This window comes from Aythya marila, assembly GCF_965140915.1.
Source record: "Aythya marila genome assembly, chromosome: 5".
Taxonomy (NCBI): domain Eukaryota; kingdom Metazoa; phylum Chordata; class Aves; order Anseriformes; family Anatidae; genus Aythya; species Aythya marila.
Window position 1 is genome coordinate 54879240 of NC_139046.1, and position 20820 is coordinate 54900059.

The 20820-nt window shown below is 38.6% G+C and overlaps 1 protein-coding gene across 10 annotated transcripts in view; it reads left to right on the plus strand.

Annotated features, from left to right (window-relative positions):
- Window positions 1-20820, plus strand: part of ANO5 (anoctamin 5) — a 54212-nt gene that overhangs the window by 24434 nt on the left and 8958 nt on the right. For 6 of the 10 annotated variants that reach the window (XM_082762743.1, XM_082762745.1, XM_082762749.1 and 3 more), the window contains 11 exons: window positions 5706-5774; window positions 6944-7228; window positions 7577-7690; window positions 9134-9300; window positions 10184-10318; window positions 11556-11661; window positions 11755-11815; window positions 12949-13100; window positions 16830-16904; window positions 17561-17783; window positions 20425-20594. In XM_082762743.1, coding sequence (XP_082618869.1) covers window positions 5706-5774; window positions 6944-7228; window positions 7577-7690; window positions 9134-9300; window positions 10184-10318; window positions 11556-11661; window positions 11755-11815; window positions 12949-13100; window positions 16830-16904; window positions 17561-17783; window positions 20425-20594 — 1557 coding nt within the window. The remainder of the gene's footprint in view (window positions 1-5705; window positions 5775-6943; window positions 7229-7576; window positions 7691-9133; window positions 9301-10183; window positions 10319-11555; window positions 11662-11754; window positions 11816-12948; window positions 13101-16829; window positions 16905-17560; window positions 17784-20424; window positions 20595-20820) is intronic. The other 4 variants (XM_082762748.1, XM_082762750.1, XM_082762752.1 and 1 more) reach the window with 1 other exon arrangement.

Sequence of the window (20820 nt, forward strand, 5' to 3'; positions counted from 1 at the left end):
ATATCAAACAATCAGCTTAATGCCAAGTAACGCAAATGATTTTGCTTTCTTCATTTAAGTCTAATAAAAACTGAGGCTTTGGAACTGTATCTGTAAACAATGTTAAATGAAGGGAAGTTTCTTCTTAATAAAGCATTATCCAAACGAGAAGTAATGATAACATTGTTTATATATTTTATACAAATGGGCTGTGTTTTGATTATTCACCCTTGCCTTCAGTTAACAGAAAACTAGGTCCATGTAAGTATCCGTGTAATTTTCCTTTTAAGAACTGAAATTTTTTTTTTTGTTACTCTGTGTAAAACAAGTGCAGGATCTCCTCTTTGAGCTTTTGCCTGTGTTTGGTTTGTCTCTACATATATCCTCATTGCTTTAGTAAAATATTTGAAATGTCTTTCACAAGAGAGCTCCTGTGGAACAAAGCACAGCATAACCACCTTCTAAGTAACAAGCAAGTTTAGGCTCCCCTCTGAAGTTCCAATTAGTCATCATCCTTGAACTTGTCAGCAAGACCCAGTTGCCTGAATGGTAACAATTGGGTGGACGGAATCAATAAATGACGTGTTGGTTCCTTGCTCTCACTGACATTTGAGCAATACTTGAATTCAAGCTATTTAAAAATCCAGTACTACAAGATGCGGTCAGGACGAATAATAAACTTACATACAGCATAACATTTTTAAAAAAAAAAAAAAAAAAAGGCAGGGTTTTTAATGAGTTTGTTTCCTTGTTATTTGCTGCGGGTTTTCTGAGCCAGAAAGGGTTATGTTTGCACACTACTCTCTAATAGATGTTTCCAAAGTTTGCTCTAGAAAAGAAAGGGGGAGGGAAGCAAACCACAACCAAAAAGCCATTCTCACGTAATCGCATTATTCTGAAAGATAGGGCTTTCTGAAGAAAATAAATTATAGCAAAGCTTAGGACAGAATCAGAAGCAAAACTGAAGGTCTGTGAAGTAAAGAATGTTTTTCATCTATATCTTGTCATATTAAAGTGTTTCATAATTAAAAATGATAATTTCCTTTGAACAAAACGTGCAAGATTGGGCTGGTAATAAATAAATAAATAAATGCTTACTGCTTCCTTTATGGAGGAAATACTGCTTTCGTTCAAGACTTAGGCTGCCTGTACTTGTATGCAAATATGATCTAGTGTAGAACACAGCCCCTGCCTCTTACTCCTGTTACCGTGAAAAATCAAGAATCTCTGTCATCAGCTGTTTGATGCCTTTCCCTGCTTGGGCATCTCTCTGTCTGCCACCTTCAGTTACTCGTGTTGGGAGACTTGCTTGGGAGACCCGTGTTACATTATAGCTGTGGCATCCTAGGTTTATACAAAGGCGTGCTTTTTTTAAACTCACCCTGCTGCTTTATCAGGCTTTGTCGGGCTGTAATCCTAGCTAATTTATTTTTCTACCATAAAACAAAATGCATTTTAAAAAGAAGGGAGAGGAGGCCAGTCAGTGTAGAGAGGAAAAAGATATCCATGCAAAATATGTGAAAGCAATTCTTAAAATAAACATTTTCCATTAGTCATACTCCAATAAAACATGGGAAGAAATGGAGGCTATTTAGGTAATATTTCAAGTTGGAAGGAAAATGGAATCATAGCCAGACGAGAGACCATGTACCTGGGTGTCATTATTTACTGAAGGATTGACGTGGAGGGGGGAAAACCAAGATAACGTTGTGGTTCCTCTTGGACATAAAAATGCTTTTAGTTATGAAGAAGCATCTGTCTTGGAGGAGAGTAGTACACCTACATGAAGTTTTGTGAGATTTCATTCTGCATACATCTCTTACCAGCAGGAGTCGACAGCACCATGAAAGAAGGCCTTGGTTTTGTGGCTCTGCAGGTTAGCTCTGTGCTCCCAGACTGGGCAGGTGTGGAGACGTCGGTGTTACGGTATATCAGTTCTCATGTAGTTCTTGAGAATCTGCAGAGAAAGTGAAATTTACTCTATTTTTATGCTCAGCATAGGCCTTGATACAACGAATATGCCAGTAACTTAATACAGACATGTCAGCTCAGAAGTACTGTGCTGTTGTATTTGTTGGAACAAAATCCAAATATTGACGCAGTGCAGCCTTTGGAATTTGCTTGATACTGGACTTGTGGTTGTATGGTTGTTGCTGGAAAGAAACGTGCTTTTCTTCTACTGTAGTACAATGATACAGCAAAATCTAAGAGCTTAGAATAGAAATGTTTACAGGAAGAGAATAACAGTTGTGACAAAGGGTTTTGTTTCCTTGTCTCGAGGAAACAGCTTTATTCTGCGTTTCTAAGAGAGGAATGAAAAACTTCTTTGTGTGCTTCCCCATGGCTCTGATACAGATGTAAGAGGCGGTCTGTTCATCTTCTCCCTTAGCTTCATGCAGAACAAATGCATTAACTTATTTGATGTTCCCCAGAACCTCTCCAGCTTAAACTCTGTTTTGAATTTGCCTTCTGTAAGCTACAGGAATAAATCCTAAACGCAAGGTCTCTGTAAACAAAAATGAAGATTACATTTTTGTGAGACAGAAGTTGTATTTTCCTTAAAACCTCTAGGAGACAGCAGTATTGTATTTTATCTGTATATGAAATATATGAGAATATGGAAAAATGAATAATTTTTTAAAAACATGTTTAAGAAACTATTCAGGTAGGGCTAGGCGTGATCTTTATTGCCTATACGCGCATTTCTTCACACACACACACACACACACACACAGACACACACACAAAAAAAAAACAAAAAACAAACCAAAAAAACAAAAAACAAAGCACTGAGACTTTGGGATCTCTGGGCAGAGTAATTGTTGCTTTCTGTGTTTACTGGAAGCAAACTCCACCTGTCCCTATGGGACACGGAGACACAAAGAGACATTATCTAGACCTCTCCAGCTTTTCAGCATCTCTGGGAGAAAGCAGGAGCTGCTCTGACACCAGGTAGCCCAAAGCCAGGGAGCCAGCAGCTGCAGCAGGCTCAGGTGCGGGCTGCTCCCTATGCAGCCCGTTTGGGTGCGAGCTGGCAAAAGCCCGGTGCAACTGGGTGCAGAATTCATGGGTGCTTTGCAGCATGTGGCTGTTCCTGCAGGTGGTAGTTGTTTCCCAGTGCCCTACGTGAGGCTGTGGTCAGAAGGCCGAGCATCCTGACATGCTTTTGTAAGGCTGGCGTTGCCTGCCTGAAGGGAGGGGAAGAGTAAGGAGGGAGGCAGGGGTTTGACTAAGCAATGTGTTGAATACTTTAAAAGGGTTATTTTTCTGTTTAGTGATTTATTTATTTTTTTTTACTTGCAATAGCGGCATTGTTACCAAGGAACAGATCTGGAACAGTTGTCTACATATCTTGAGTAGCTAATTATCCAGTGATGCATCTGCACTGGGCATATTAGTGCTGGTGGACTTCGGATCTTGCTTTGTTAATCTTATCAGGAGGGTTCATTCTGCTGAAGCATGCATTAAGGCAAAGTCATCCTGTAGCAGCCTGGGGGTTAGCCACAGCGTGCTGGGAGAGGTGAAGGCTGTATCCCCCACTATCCTTTGTGGGCCACAGTGGTCTCAGAAAATGTGGTTTCTGCCTTTTGCAGATGCTTCTGGGAGGTTTAAGAACTGTATTTAAACAAAACGTGGGGAGGGGAACGAGCCCACTATCAGTGGCCTAATCACGGGATTATCTTCCATCAACCCCCTGTGACAGCAGGGCAGGGTCTGTAGTGTAATCCCAAGAATGTGTCCCGAGTGTGGCTTTTTAGGGTTGAGGGAGCGAGCTTACGATTGTTTTGTGTATATATTAAAAACACAAAGTGGCACAGGGCCAACAGTACATTTTGTCCAATGTAAGCCTTTCATAGCAATATGAAGAAATACAGCATTTGACAGGAAAGGGGAGTAATGTTTTAGTTTTGTTTGTTTTTCTAGCAGATTGATTTGCTTTTAAAGATGGCTGTTTCAAGTGGCTGCAAAGTAAGTACAGTATATTCACGTCTTTCAGAGAAGGTGGCTTATGAGAAGAGAGCAAGGTGGTAAAAAACGTAATTTCTTTTGGAGCAGTTCAGTTTATCATCCTAAATAAATAGTAAGAAGAATTCAGTAATCAGGGCCGTACCCTTTGGCTCTGTCTATTGCTGGGCTGCACAGATCAAGGAGGAGCTGACTGGTGAGCATCTGGTAGCACAGAACCCCTGGGCTGACTTGCTTGGATCTCTCTCCTCCAACATATACCAGGGCAAGAATGCATGGCAGTGTGCTTTGTTTGGAGAAAATGTAAGCCAGGACAGCACATAGCTTTGGATACGAGGCTTGAATGTCAGCTTTTATATACCACTTCTGAATGTAATTATAAATCACTTGCTAGTTGTATTGTTTTCTCTTAGATCAGCAGGTCAGCAAACATGTTCTTTGGTGTTAATACAGGTACACATAGGCAGGTTTGTGGGATAGATTAATTAAAAGAAATACACGGAATTGTGTTTGCCTCAGTACGCCTCAGGATTCACATGATTCCAGAGTTCATCTAGGTTAGTGTCTAATTTAATAACTAATGATATTTGGCAAAATCGGATGTTAGAGGTTAAAATGCAATGCCAGTAACACAGTAGATGCAGCAACACATTTTAGCATAGATCTGAGGGCCATTAAACCTGTTCTTCAGTCTGTATTCATTAATCTGAATAGTTCATGCAAACTCTGATGTAACTAGGTCAGCTTGCTTCTCACAGAAACACAGCAACATAAAACGGCCTGAAGACTTTGTTTTTTTTCCTTCTTGGTGTGTGTTGTATAAGGCTATGGTAGAGAACGTGTCACACATCACTGCAGGTTTTAGCTAGAAATCAATTGGTTGTCTAGCTAGTGCTTTCTAATGAGGCTACAGCTCAATATTTAGTATGACTTGTGGTTGTTCTGGCAGTTCTTCAGCAAATGTTATGTAATTAAAAGGAAATTAATTCAGTCTCCCAATAGGAGCAAAAGTTCTGCAGAGAAGGAGGGGAAAGAGATCTTGCCTAAAGACGCTGCCTAGGGATTACTTGGCAAAGAAGCAGAGTTGAAGCAGGATACCTCGGCATCAGACTCACAGGGGTCATGCACCTATCACACACTGCCACAGGCAGGTTTCCTTATCTCTGCTTCAAGTCCATGCTGATTTTATACAGACTAAGCACGTGTGGGCTTACACGTGGTGATTTTGTACTCTTATCTAGTTTTACAGCTAAATAGTTCATGAGGCATACTGCTTGAATGGTCTGCAATGGGTACCCGAACATCTGCACCGGGTAGGGTCATTAAACTGGTGACGAGATGTCACTGTAAACAATAATAGAGCAGTCTTCTCAAACACTTCCAAGATTTTTCTTTTTATCCAGTTTTTCCCATTCTCTTAGAAGTACTGCTGAATTGTCATAATAACCCTCCTAACAACTCAGAAATGCTCAGTGCTCCAGAATTGAATTGTCAGCTTTCCAGGGTGGCACAGCTTACGAGCCTATTCCTAACTAACACGTAAGTTTGGTGTAGTGGGTCAGCACAATTCCCCTTGTGCTGCTGAGAGTCTACTGGTGTGCTGCAGCTGGCTTGTGTCTGCTGGGCTGGTTGCTTTTACAGAGGTTGTGTAGAGTAAAGGGGTCTTTATCAGGATCCCTGGAAGGAGCTGAAGCCCGCAGTCACTGATCAGTTATGTTACTGACTTCATGGGTGAGTAATGTGCGTTTATGTCTCTGCAGGAAAGAAGAAAAGAATTTGAGAGCAATCTGCAGAAGGCTGGTTTAGAACTAGAAACAGAAGACAAGAAGGTAACAAATAAAAAGGCATCTCAAGAAAAATTTGTACTAAAGAAACCTGTAAATGACTAAACATAAAGCACTTTGCCTTGTTAGAAAAATGATGAGATTCTAGCAGATTTCATGGAGCGTGACTAGCTTAAGTGAAAAAAAGTACATGTGTCTATTGGAGATATTTTTCCAGGCAGGCTCTTAAGTATTGTCTAAAGAAAGGTATTTTGTTTCAGGAAGAACTAAATGCTTTCGGTTTTATAACAAAAAGAAAGCAGTTTGAAAATAGCTGTGAATTCGCTTAAACCACGTAAATAAGAAGTATGTTCATAGCTAGGTTTAATCTCAGCTAACAACTTGGAATTCGGTGACTAGATTAACACATGCTCACTGGCTGTTGTAATTACACTGAGGATGCACCCTGGTTTAACAACATCAGGATGGTTGATTAGTGTCATTGTTTACTTTGTCAGTGGAGAACTGAGGGTGCTGACAGTCAGCACCTTTTTTTTTCCTGCCAGAGACTGAGTGGAGCAAAATAACTTTTTGATGAAGTTTAGGCTCTGTGACATCCACAGATGGAGATTCATTGAGCAATATGTTAAAATATGATTGCTGTTATCTCCTCTGTGTGTGTGTGTGACATGCTGAGCAATGCTACAAGGACATGCGCTGTGGGGTGAGGCCCGCAATAAGATTATTCCTTATCGTAGGTGTAAGGCTGTACCAGATATTGCAGCTCTTGATGGGATGTTGTTGCAAGTAGTCTTGTGTGATCTACTCTGCTCTATGAAAACTGCCCCCTCCAGGAAACAGAGCAGCTTTAAAATCTACCACGGTGGCCTGAAGGACAGCTGGATTGCCAAGTGGCCAGCCCTGCACAGCAAACCCTTGCATTTTGAATGCACTCAGAATGTAATGAGTGTGTTCAAGCCTCAGAGTACAAGATAAATGTAGTCTGAAAAGCCTTTGTGAGCATTTAGGAGTGCACAGATTATTTGTGTCTTCAGTCAACCACCCAGATAGGCTATTCAGTGTTTAAAAAAAGAAAGTCCTAAAAAAGAAAATCTTTTTTTTGAAAGCTTAGAAAAATATTTAAAAGGAAATAAATTGTGTATAACAAGTGTTCTGATAAATCTTTCAATAAAGCACAGTGTAGTCTGATGTCAGATTTAACTCTTCCGGGGCAGGAATCTGAAGATGGCAAGATTTATTTTGTCAAGATCCATGCCCCATGGGAGGTTCTGATCACATACGCAGAAGTGCTGAACATTAAAGTTCCCATCAAGGAAAATGATATTCCCTCGATGGTGGAGAACCCCTTGGACTGTATGCTTACACCATTCAGGCTTCCTGAGAAGGTGATGCACCCTGAGCCGGATTATTTCACTGCACCATTCAGCAAGGAGAAGCAGGAGCTGTACCTCATTAACGATGAGAGCACTTTCTTCTCACCATCCATGAGAAACAGAATAGTACGTACATGAATTTGTCTACTTCCATTTACAAGTTGATTTGCACTGACCGTAGGAATATACATGCAAGGAAGGAGTATATAAAGTGTTATCTCTGTGGGTAAATACGAGGAAGCCACAATATCTGCTCATTTTTCTTAGAATGCTGAAATAATATTTGTGAGAGTGGATCTTCTAGACTTTACTGGGCAGGTTTGCCCTTCGCAGTCTCACAGGGTCAGGCCTTGTGAAGAAATACTTCTTCCTTTGTATATTCTTGCAGATTATACACAGTGCACAGCCACTGTAGGGTTTTGTTAAGTAGCCTTAAAGCAGGAAAGGATTGAATTTAATGTGTTTAAATCTCAGGTTAATTATATTCTTACACGTTGTCCATATGGAACAGAAGAAGGAAAGAAAAAGTTTGGAATTAAAAGACTGCTAAATAATGGCACATATTCAGCTGCATATCCTCTTCATGATGTAAGTATTTTAGCTTTCAGCTCCCTCGAGCATTTCCCAATGTTTTAATCTTTTACCTACTGTGACATTGCCGTTTCCAGCAGAAATGAAAATGTACTCAAACCCTTCAGTTTGTCCTGGTAATTGATTCTGTTTTACAATTCACAAGAAATATCTGCCAGCCTCACCGTTTGGCTTTTATGTGCTGAAATGTTTCTACCTACAGATGAGTTTCTGGGGTGTAACTGAAAGTCAGTCACATAATTTGTAGCAAACTTAATGCACAGGAATATACTATAATGTTTATGATACAGATTATGCAGTAAAATGTTAGGAAGATCCCTTTTTAAAAAAGAAAAAAAGGATAAATGGACATTCTGTAGGTTTACAGGGGATAAGTTCAGCTGATGAGAGTCTAGGCTGTACTGCTGCTGGAAAGTACGTCATAGTGTTGGGAGTACCAAAAAGCAGGTAATAAAGAGTAGTTGTACAATTACCTTTTCTATACTCATACAATCAACCTTAAATTGTTAAACAAACTTCCCAAATCATGAGATAGCCTTACAAATAATTGACAAATTATTTAATACTTTAAAATAGTTTGAGAACGCAAAATTTGTGTTACTTATACTTCTTGATTTCTACTTAAAAAACAATTTGCATGCTTTTCTTGGTGATTAAGAAGCATTCAGAAAAAAAGGAAAAATAAGATCACAAACTGAACTGTCAAATGTTTCTAAACAGCTGAGTTCTATGGCATAAAATTAAAAGAGCTATGAGAAACTGTGGTAATTTTATGCCATTTAATTTCTAGGAAACTGACCAAGATCCTATGTTTCCTTGGTATTTGGCGGGTAGATACATGATAGTGATGACCACTACTGAAGTCAATTAGTGTCAGAATTTCATTTTGCTCCTCCTTGCATTCCAACTTCAAAAAACACAGCACTGAGTGCATTATAGTGCAATGTCTAGAGGCTGGAACCAGCTTTGATTTATATCCCCCTAGGTTACAGCCCTCCGTGAAATGCTACTGCCAGTGGAATTTATATTGAAAGCCTGATTCTGAACTACAGAAAACAGGATTTAAATTTACATCATTTTTTAGTGAAGCAGGAGTTAAACAGTGGTTTTCTATTTCAGAGAAACTTGAATTTCTGCAGCTCCATATGCTACACCAGTGTAAAGGAATGAACCATTTATTGCAGTAATCTACTGGAGCAAACAAGTCCACAGTGCCAGTGTTGTACTAGCACAACATTGGTGTAAGAAAACATGAAGTGGCTACATAGTACAGGTCAACTTCATGTTGAAAATGCATATTATCTTAAAACATTACATATATGAAGAGGTTGCTATTTCAAGTACTGAAGCGATGTGTGATTGAGTGAATATTAGATTATCTTAACTGGCACAAAATTAAGAGGTGTACATCATTATTAATGCTCGCTTCTTTCAATTTAGTGTTTGAATCTGTCGATGAGCTGTTTTGCCTTTCCTCTGATTTGCTCACAGTGTCAGTACTGGAAAAAAGCAAGTGATCCAAACTGTGACAATGAGAGGTACACACTGTATATGGAGTGGGCCCGTTTCTTACGGTTCTACAAAGAGCAGCCTTTGGATCTCATCAGGTAAAATATCATATGGGTTTTATCATATTTATTTGGTGTTCACTGTAATACAAGCTCATACTGATTTGTAGATGTTTCCAGCTGGGAAATTCTTACCACTTGTAAGATGAAGATCTGATGAGAATTGGACACGTAATTGGGTTGTAGGACTTTGGAGGACGCAGCATATTTTTTTTTTACTAGCAAATGGAAATGTGCTGTGCTGCATATTAAGCCTCATACAACCTAGCCAGCACTCCTGATAGATACCTTATAGATAGTTAGATGTAGATGAAGACATATAAAGAATATCTTGAATTTCATCATAAATATCTGCCACAATTTTTTAAAATGGGTTTGAAATTTGGAAATTTCAACATAGTTCTGAAAACATATAGATAAAATCAGTTTCTGAAGCTTGACTCTTAATTCAGCATTAAACCACAATTGAAACTAACCTTACCCAACATTTCTTGAATTCAACTCACATTTATATAACAACTGCATTGCTTTATTCATGGGTTACAGTTAGCACTTCCATTACACAACCAGTTTTGTCTCTGTGATAAATTACTCTTTAATTCTAACCGTGTGATCAGTATAAAAAAAAAAAAGTAAATCTTGCTTGCTTTATCCTATGGAAAGGATTTAAAGATAGTTTCCTGCTGGAGTGGGGTTTCAAAGGAGACCATGTTTTGTTCTTTCAACCTATATGACTTGCAACAGCTGGCTTTCAGTATAATATTTATGAGCGTATGTCCATGGATTTTCTTATTTTACCTGAGAATTTTGCCAACTGTTTTATATTGATTCTGGATAGTTTGTTCTACTGCAGTTTTAAACTGTGCTTTGTATCCCCTACTCAGTTGTGATGGTTGTGGTTTTGTTTCTTTGTTGTATTCAGGAAATACTACGGTGAGAAGATAGGAATCTATTTTGCCTGGCTCGGATTTTACACTGAGATGCTATTCCTTGCAGCAGTTGTCGGCGTAATCTGCTTTCTTTATGGCTTGTTTACAATGGATGAAAATATGAGCAGGTAAGCTTAATGTTGAAATCTCCTAGCCTTATAATGGTAAAAGTTAAGCAGTATGAAAACATCGTTCATGTAGAAAAATAACAAATTTTTATACTCAAAGCAGACAAATTTATTCTTCGGCTATCTGTATTGACCTAAACAGTGGTGGACGGCCTGTGTAGAACTGGTAACTATTAACTAGCAAGACTTGGCTTGCAGGTGAAAAGCAAAATTTTATTGCAGTTTGGCAACAACTTCTTATATAGGATTCCATGCAACACATAAGATCTACAGAATACCACTGACGTTTCTCAATTTTTTTTTCCAAGTGTTAATTGTTGCCTTATGCTTTTATATTTGAATCTATCTTGCAGAGTAGTATATTGGCCTTTCTACGTAGGTTATCGTTTTTACTGACTACCAAAAGCACGAGTGTGGTACAGATCAGCAGTATTCTACTGTCAGAGATGGCTCAATGATCTCAGAAGCCAGAGTTTGCTTGTTTTAAAATAAATATTGTATTTGTTTCTTCAAGGATCCCAAGATTTACTACATTCAGGGATGTGGTGTGATGTTTCATAGCTTACTGTTTTTTATAAGGATTTGAGAAAATGTTGAGTTTTAAGTGTAAAAGATAGTTTTATAAATTAAAATTCAGCAACAGGCATTTAACCTACATTTCTACACAGAATATCACTGCACCCATTCTATTGTATCATGCCATTTTGAGACTTACGTGTCTCAAGCATAACTTATGTTCAGAATTGACCTGTGAATACTGCTATACATGTTCAAGTATACGCAGGATCGTAAAATTCACTCAGTGTAGTCGTTAAATTGAAATAACAAGTCACACTAAAGATATCCAAGTTGAGTTAACACCTCTCCTTTTAGAAAAGGTGTTACGAGCACATTACTAATTCGATGGAAAATAACGTGGCTTGTATGTCACCTGAAAGCAGTGCAAGTGCTGTACAGCTCCTTACACACCTGATTTTTTTTCAGTAACAAATCAGAAAGCCCATACCAAGCAAAGAGCTCGTTCTTTTTCTTGCAGCAGCTGCTTCAATGTGGCTTGCCCTGAATGACTACAAGTTAACACCACTGATAATGACGAGTCTTAGCATATTCTCTGTGAAGCTGCAAATACTGAGCTTTGAACAAATCCAACTTGGACGCTTTTCTTTTTTGGGGAGTGACTTTTATGTAACAGCTCTTAAGATGCTACAAAAACACTGTGCAACTTTTTTGTCCTCAGCAAAGAAATCTGTGACCCAGCAATTGGAGGAGAAATCATTATGTGTCCTCTTTGTGACCGAGAGTGTGAGTACTGGAGACTAAACACCACCTGTGAGTCCTCAGAGGTTTGTATTGGGTTCTTCAGCCACTTCTCGGTTTTGATCACTTTTGATCAGCATTGTTTTGTTACTGAACTGTTCCTATGTGTTCTGTTGCAGTATTCCCATTTGTTTGACAACGTGGCGACTCTATTTTTTGCAATTTTCATGGGCATATGGGGTGAGTACATTTGCTAACAAGTTTTAAGTTAAGTAATAAATAGATCTTGGCCAAACTGCTTGGGTACACTGGAGGTGTGAAGAAGAGAGGGTGAATGGCTTCGTTTTAACATTCTGCCTCCCATGCAAAAAAAAAGACAAATACATATATGTGTGTGTGTATATATATGCACATACACACACAAATAGATGAATATGAAATATACTTAAATGTTCAGTTGGGATACAGTGCTTTCAGTAATGCACACAGACATTTGTGCGAATGGAAGGTCAGTTCTTGTATATGTTATCAAAGGATGGAACTACAAACCTTTTTCAAAGATATCTCAAAACAATTTTGAATAAGCTGATTTTGTATGGCTGTTTTCCTCAGCTTTTCTTGGTTTTAAGCATGGATTACTCATTCAGGAAGTACCATCAAAAGACTTTAGAACTGCACAAGATAAGGTTTCCTGTGATTGTATGAACCATAAAGTCTCTCCAGCTCAAATAAGAGCCGTCAGATTACCAAAGGTTTATATTTTGAAGTAGTTTATAAAAGGCCTTTTGAGCATCATATAATAGTATAAATTTTGTAGTTGTTTATATACGAAATCAGTTCTCTCTGATATTTAAAAACAAACTTAAGCTAAACTAATTCTTGACCATGAAAAGCATAAGACATTCCCTGTCTCTATAATGATCACAATATCAAACAATCATCAAAAAGCAAAACAAATCCTTCAAATGTACAGTTTGAAAACAATTCTGCTGATTTGTAGTAATTGTTCATGTGTTATACATCTATGTGCAAGCAGTTAGTTGAATTATCACAGTTCCTCTGTTAGTTGTGTATTGCTATTTGCATATGAGAATTAAAACTACTTGAACATGGTTGTCATAACCATGGAAATAGCCTTTTTCTGTCTTGGCACCTTCCTTTTCATCCATTTCTGGAATTAAATTAATTAACATAATTAATCTGTGTTATGGTCTTAGCTTTGAAATGCAATAGTCATTAAAAATAGATGGGTCACATCGTGAGAGTAAATAATAGACTGCAGAATAGGAGTCAATGTAGAACCAGGTTTAACTTGGTTCATAAAATTGTTTGCTTTTCTATTAAAACTATACTTTAACACTTCCAAATTGCAGTTACTCTTTTCTTGGAGTTTTGGAAGAGGCGGCAAGCTAGACTGAAATATGAGTGGGATTTGGTTGATTTTGAAGAGGAGCAGCAACAACTCCAGCTGAGGCCAGAGTACGAGGCAAAATGCACCCAAAAGAAGAAGAATCCTGTGACTCAGGTAATGTAGCTTACTGGTAGTGTACATTGCCTGAGTGGACATGAATGCAAATTCAGTTATGTACCGAAAGATAATTTTGATAGTGCTTGAGTTCTGTATCTAATTGCTAGGTAAAAATTTTTGTGATATGTAAGCAGCCCTACTTCCTTACTGGAGTAGGGCAGGCCCTCAGCTACTAGATCTCCACACAACATTTGTCATGGCAATCAGCATGGCATACATTTGTAGAACATGATCCCAGCTACACCCTCTACAGCCTCACTGAACGCACTGAATACCAAAGCAGCATTTGGTAACACACTGTTTTCTCACTGAAGGCATTTGCTTGGTGACTACTGAGCTTTGCTGAAAGCAGCATAGCCTTGTTATCGTCAGTGAGTCCTGCAGCTGACAGCCCTGTGTTTCAGGGCACAGCACCATCGTAGTGTAGCTGCACTGCTTTCCTGTCTGAGGTTACCAGTAACTGCGGGTTCTCAGTACATCAGCCTCTTGCATGTGACAGGCACGTCCCGTTAGACCGTGGTTGTCTTCCTGCAGATGTCTTTGTTGTCTAGGTTTTTGACAGAGAGTAAATTAGAACTTTTTTTTTTTGCTTCTGGGGTGTGTTTATAATCTTCATTAATTATTCTCTAATGATTTTAATTTCCACAGGAAATAGATATATTAAATCGGGAATACAGAGGTGGAGTTTACATCTTTCACCATCTGTATGGTGTTCTTCACACATCAAGATATCAGGCTGAAATCTTCACACATTTAAAAGCATCCTTTCTCACTCCTTTGCAAGAGCAGTCTTATTAATCTAAAGATTTGCAAGCGTGGCTAGTTGTGTTTTTTTTCTTTTGGCACACAAACACGTTATTTGGCAAACACTAGAGAAATGAAAGTTGCTGAAGACTTTTGTCTGAAATCTAATAGAGATATAATTAACCGCATTATTGAACTCTTCTTAATTTACATTTAATTTAGGTAAGGAGATATTTGACAAATTTAGGGATTGGTTGCATTCCAATACAACATCTACCACCTTAATTTGAAGTATTTTGAAATCAACCTTGCTTTTCCTTGAGCTGTCTATAAATAATTTGCTTTCACTAGTCATGAGTATAATAAGGTGACCCAGTCTTCAGAAAAGAAACAGAATCTTAGCCAGAGCATTGTTCTATAAGCAGTAGGCCTGTCTTTCAAGGCTGTCTACTTAATTATTAGGAGATACGAGAAGTAAAATTAGCATATACAAGTTTTTTTTCCTGTCTCTCCTTCTCCTTCTGCACATACAGTATTAATGCTGGTGTTCTTATACTAGCAACTTGTATGCTGTAGTCACGCAGATCTTAGAGGAGAAGCACTATGATTTTGAGCGCATCTCTGCCAAGGTGTTGTTTTCTGCAAACTCAGGAAAATTCCTTCAGGCAAACCCTAATTTTTGATGAGCTAGTTCAGCTAATTGCAAACAGATAACTACCTGCTAGTTTGCAGATACTACTTGTTAGTTTGCCTCCCTGTGTATGCTTAAGTTGAAAACCTCCACTTTCTTACATAACTGCACAGTAACAAAAACCAACTGAACCACAGTGGTTCAGCTGCAGTGGAAGGAAAGAGCAGAGGGAATCACAGAGGCAGTTCAGGGCCCTCGTGCTCTGAGATAACGTACTGCAGCAGTTGTGTGAGGACAAGGAAGTGATAGACTGTCTCGTGAGCAGTGGTTACAAGTGGCAGGGTCCAAAACCTGTAGTCTGATGAGGTGAATTGGCCACAGCCGATGGCAGCCCAAGATGGCATGGGTTAGGTGCATTTGTGTAACTGTCTTGAGGGAAGAGACCATTCTCTCTCTAAATTCATGCAGATCTTGCAGATGGCTTATTTGGAATTGATTTAGGAAAGAAATAGAAATTGGACCTTGATATATTTTTCTTATCGAAGACTGAGATAGTGCACTGTTCTGTTCTTTATAACTATGCATTAACAGCTGCCATAAAAATTCAGTGACTGCATAATCCTCTATTTTATGACATACACATTTATTACCTTGGTAGATTTTCAGAAGCTTTTGTGCAGCAGGGTCTAGCAATGATCTTTTATCAGTGCCCAGTTACAGCAGATCATACAGCTTAGCCACACCTTAGCATAATTCCGTTTCATTAGATAATAGGTAATACTGAACAGTAATTGAAAAAAAATTAATTCTGCAGACTGGGTAAGATGATATGGATACAGGTCACTGAGTTTCTTGTGTCCCAAGGCTAGCTTTGCTTCTACCAGAAAACTATTTCTAAATTACTCCTGGCCATGATTCAAGGTACAAGGTGCACAGAAATAGAAATTTGCCATCTTCAGGATGGAATTAATATCTCATTTGCTATTAAAATTGTATTGGTATCATCCTTACAGTGATGATACCATCCTGAACTATTTAACTAGATCATAACTAAAATCTGCCTTTGCTGATTACAGTTGAATCTCTATTTAAATAAATAACATTCCATTCAAAATTCCTCAGTCATTGCATATTATTGCCTGTATTGTGTTCCAAAGCAGAAAACTGTTCAAGTAGCCTAGAATGCAAGATATTTGTTCCCTAGTATAGAACATAAATATTTATTAATGCATAATAGGTATAAGACATTATGAGCCTATTTAAAGTCACCTGATAGCTATGCTCATAACTTCTCTTCAGCTGTTTTTGTGGTTCTATTGATATAGCCTCAAACTTTTGCCATAATAATAAAAAAAAATGTAATAATCAGAGGCTAAAGTATTTATTGATAAATGTGCTTAATAAGTATACTCTAGGCAGATACAGGCAGTATATTTTACTTTCTCATGAGAGTACAGCAAATTACACCTGTAACAGTCACATCTGTATCAACCTGATAATTAGCTAAAGAATATTGCCATCAAAAAGCAACAGTAGAACGATTGATATTGTGCTGGCCTGTAGCAATCCAAGTTCCTTCCTCCAAGAGGAAAAGAAGTATGCTACAGTACCCTGGCCCAAAGATTTATCAAATTCAGATTACTTGCCGCTAATTTTTTTCTATTGGCATGGATTTTGAAATAATCATTTCTTAACATGTGATCTGGTATTTTAGGAATTAGAATTGGTTGCGAAAGAGAAAACTTTTCACGAACATGGCAAACTGTTCTTGTGCTATGTGGGAATACTCTTTTGGGTAAGACCTAGCTGCCTGATGCTGCAGCAACGACTGGCAACTAATGAATGCAGCCATTTCTTCAATACAAAAATAAGTATATTGAAGGAGTGGAAGAAAATGCTTTCTGGCTGTGTGGAAAAGCATGGTACATCCACTTAGATGATCATTAAGAAACCCTGACACAAATGATTTGTTAAAAACCAGTCCAGTTTTGAACTCAGTGCTGTATGGCAGCTGACCTAGCATTACAGTTCTGCCCTCTTCATGCAATGAAGCAGTTGGTCTTTTTCCTTCAGCTACTGACTGATTTTTGCAAAGGTTTAACCATTCTTTCCAGGTACTGTCTTGACTTCTAGCATTGTTACAGCCACTTTCGTCCTGATCTTTTTGGAATTTTTTTTTGTTCAGCACATTCAAAATGATGTCATACCTGCCCTTGTAGAGAGAGGGGTTGTGAGTGGTTTTCCTTGGATGTGGTCACTTTCCCACAGCTATTGAGAGCTCTGTGTGCTGCTTGATGTTGGAATAAGTTTATGGATTTGTGAACTATGCTGTGCTTGCTTGACTGTTTCAGGAGATGGAGCCTTACTTGCCTCTAACTAGCCAGGCTGTGCGGTTCTGCATCTCAGGAACTACAGTGTTGTTCTGGGTGAGCATCTTCTTTAAATTATCCCATTAACACTTACCACAGTTACTGATCATCACTAATTATGGCATTAACACATGCACTAATGTGTTAGCTTCCCTTGGATTATTGTCCTGCTGATTTCCCGTGGTCATGCAAAATGCAGTTCACTTCAGTGGACAAAGATAAGAAACCTTGAAAATCTGTCATTAACTAGTAAATTGATGTGACGTTTTATAATAGGGCTTACTTGTTCTCTGGCTTATATGCCATTACCAAGCAACAGTGGAAAAAATGTGCAGTAAAGGTGAAAAAAATATATTATTCACTACAATGAAGTTACAACATATTTCTTTATAGAAATAACTGTAGAGTGAATTTCAGGGTGGACAATACAATCTAACCTGTCTTTTCCATCTCCATTTTTGAGTTTGTATCCTTCTGCACAATTTTTTTGAATGTCTGCTTTACTTCTGTTAACAAAAGAATTATCGTAGCCTTAATGTGTGTAATATAACCAAGTGTTTTACCTGTGGTGTATTTTGCTTTCCAGTGCTGCTAAACTCATACCCTTAAGAATAAAATCTAGAGTATAAAGCATGTTGATGGACTTAATTCAAAAGGTGCATGAGTTATAGCTGTACTGAGGTGTGTGTCTGACATCTCTGTCCTTTCCTTAGGTGTCTCTGATCATAGCTAGCATGATAGCCGTGATTGTGTATCGTCTTGCAGTGTATGCTGCCTTTGCCAGCCTCATGGAAAACGCTCAAACTCTGCAGCCCATCAGTGGATTACTGACCCCTCAGCTGGCAACTTCGGTCACAGCCTCTTGCCTGAACTTTGTCATCATCATGATACTGAATTTCATATATGAGAGAATAGCTATCTGGATTACTGATATGGGTAAGCAGTGTAAATGAAGACAGAACTCTGAAGGAGTGGCTAGACCTTGGAGCTATCTAGAAGAGAATCGCTTTGGTTGGAAGGGACCTGCAAAAACCATCGTGTCCAACTGTCTACGGGTTCTCAGTAATTTTGGACATGAATTTGTGGTTAGCAACAATGACTCAGTTGTATCCATGGCCATGCTAAACATTTTCCTTGCATTTGAATAGTTACCATAAACTTCTTTATCGTATTACAATGTTTGCATATATTAAAACTAGTCAGGCAGAGGTGATCACAGTTCAGAATATAATTAAAAATTCATTGTGCATTACATTAGAGTCACCAAACAGAGTTAAAAATGTCCTGACTTCCCAGTATTTCAATGAGAAATCCTGAGGATGTATTCTTAAGAAGAGATTGCAGCTTTTCAACAGATATTGTTTCTAGACAAAAGATGAAATAATCATGTTTGTTACTTTGGGGGGAGAAAGGAGAGTAGAAGAATGGGGGATAGGGCAGTGTAGATATTTCACTTTTTTTCTTTTTTTATACACCTCTTAGGTATGGGTTTACAAATTTGGAATTAGATTCATGGCAGAGATGAAGTAGGTTGAGGAGCAGTTGGGCCGAGGATGTGTCATTGTGGATACAGCCATTGGCAGCATTATTTTCGGAAGACTTGCTCCAGAGCTGGAGAAGCCTGCTGGAAGGCAGATGCAGAAAGATCTCTTAGTTTTGTGGCAGGTTTTGTTCGACTGCTGCTTGCTTGGTGGATATGTCCTTCCCTAGGGACCTTTCTATGTATTTTGTTTGTTTGCCCTGAACGATTTATACATCCAAGGCCTTTTAGGTGCTTCACAAGAAGAAGCCATGCTCACAGAATATTCAGCAGGAATGGGGCATGTAGGGAGCTGAAAATTATTGGATATTTGCGGTATGTACCGCTGTCATAAAAACAGTTGGGTGATCTCTTCTAATGACATTTTACAAGTGGAATTAAGAATTGGAAAGTGTGTGTTGCAGAAACTTACTGGGATGTTGTATTGGCTTCATTTTGATTAATTCTGGCCCATCTCATTTCAGATGTGTATTGCTTACCTCACTTGGCCTAATTAGACCAAGGAAAAACAGAACAAGTAATAAGTAAAATTGCCCCTAGCAAAAATAACAAATTTTTAGTAGGTTTTTTTTTTTTTTTTTTTTTTTTTTTTTTTATCTTGAAAGGCACGATTTATGAGCATGAAGGCTGTTATGTTGTTTTCCTGCTTCGAAGCGTGGAGGATTGATTTCCCAACTGTCAGCCCTGTCAGCAGTTAGCCGATGCAGAGGGAAAGTCATTTATTTACTTCTGTGGAACTGCTGCCCTCCTACGGCAGCTTTAGGAGCCTGCAGTTAAGGTTTAGAGAAGTGGCAGAGGATAGGAATATGAAATGTTGACTACCTCCGTCAGGAATGTCTGTTCTAGCTCCCTTAACTCGTAAATTCTTGAAAAAAAGACTAGGCCAGATAATGCTTCTGGACAAACATGTACAACCTATCTCTTCTGTTCCGGACATTGAGTATCTGATGTAAGCATTTGAACAACCCACTGACAAGGAAAACATCTTCATGAGCTGCATCCTAGGAAGACCTCCTTACCTTTCTGACTACTGCATCCTCTACAGTGCCCTGCTTTTAGGATCCTAGTAAATACTGCCTGTTCTTCAGTCATGCAAACTTACGCCAAACTTGAAAACATTACTCAGATGTGAAATAACTGTACCATATGGCAGGTGAGGTCAACGTGTCTGCCAGATCCTGACCAATTCATAGGAATTTCAATTTTTGTGGTTTATTTTCTTCCCCTTTCTTCCAGCTTAAACTGGTTGCATGTTACCATTTTATAAATACTGTATTTAGGGCTCTCTGATACCTTAAAAATATAAATATGATGGAAAATGTGATTATGGAAGCAGCCAAATTTCAAGCCAAGTCTTAATGATGTTAACTGCTGCCAAGATGGCAGAATCATTTAGGTTTGAAAAGACGTTCAAGAACACAAAGTCCAACCATCAGCCTGACCTACTGAGTCCCATCAACTAAACCACATCCTCGCTTATTGCCACCTCCACACATCTCTTAAATACCTCTAAGGAAAGGGACTCTACCGCTTTCCTGGGCAGCCTGTATCCTCACCCCCACTATGAGCTTCATAATTTGGAGGCCTGATGTCAATTTAAGTTGCATACATACTACACATTGAAGAAGCAGTACTGTAACATACTCTTCTGCCACAATGCAAAAATATTCCTTATCTTGTGCATTGCCAACGTTAGAATTATCATACTCTAGGAGCCCCTGCTAGTTGATGTTTGAGATGCAGCATCCCCAAATAGTTCATCTCAGAAACAGGCACAAGTGATAGCAGATAGTATCAAGAAGCCAATAAACATTTCAAGAAGGAATTCCGCCTGCCTGCCTACTCAGAACATTGCATTGTCATTAAGGGTAGAGTGTCTGAGGACAGGTGCTTCATCTGCTGAACTACGTTTGGAGGGCTGTTTTTGTTTTACATTTCTTCTGGGATGTAAAGGCACTGTGGGTGATAAGTATTTATGAAACTTTACCCTTTTAAGGGCATAAAGGAAAATAAAGTTACTGTTTTCTGGTTTCACAGAGATTCCCAGAACTCATATGGAGTATGAAAACAGGCTCACTATGAAAATGTTCCTGTTCCAGTTTGTCAACTACTATTCATCCTGCTTCTATGTGGCATTCTTCAAAGGGAAGTTTGTTGGTTACCCAGGTGCATACACATACATGTTCAATCGCTGGCGAAATGAAGAGGTAGGAGTTCTTGATCATGACATTTTAGCATGCACTTTATCAAGCATGTTGAGCATTTAATGTCCTTCTCTAACAGCCTTGGTGAAAAGGTTATTTTAACCGGCAGTCCAGGTGAAAATTAAGCATTGTCTTAATAATCTTTAAGAACTTCTCTCCTTTCATTCACTTATAGAGCCTAAGATGTATTTTATCTGGCTAATGTCAGTTATTCATGTCCATTAATCCT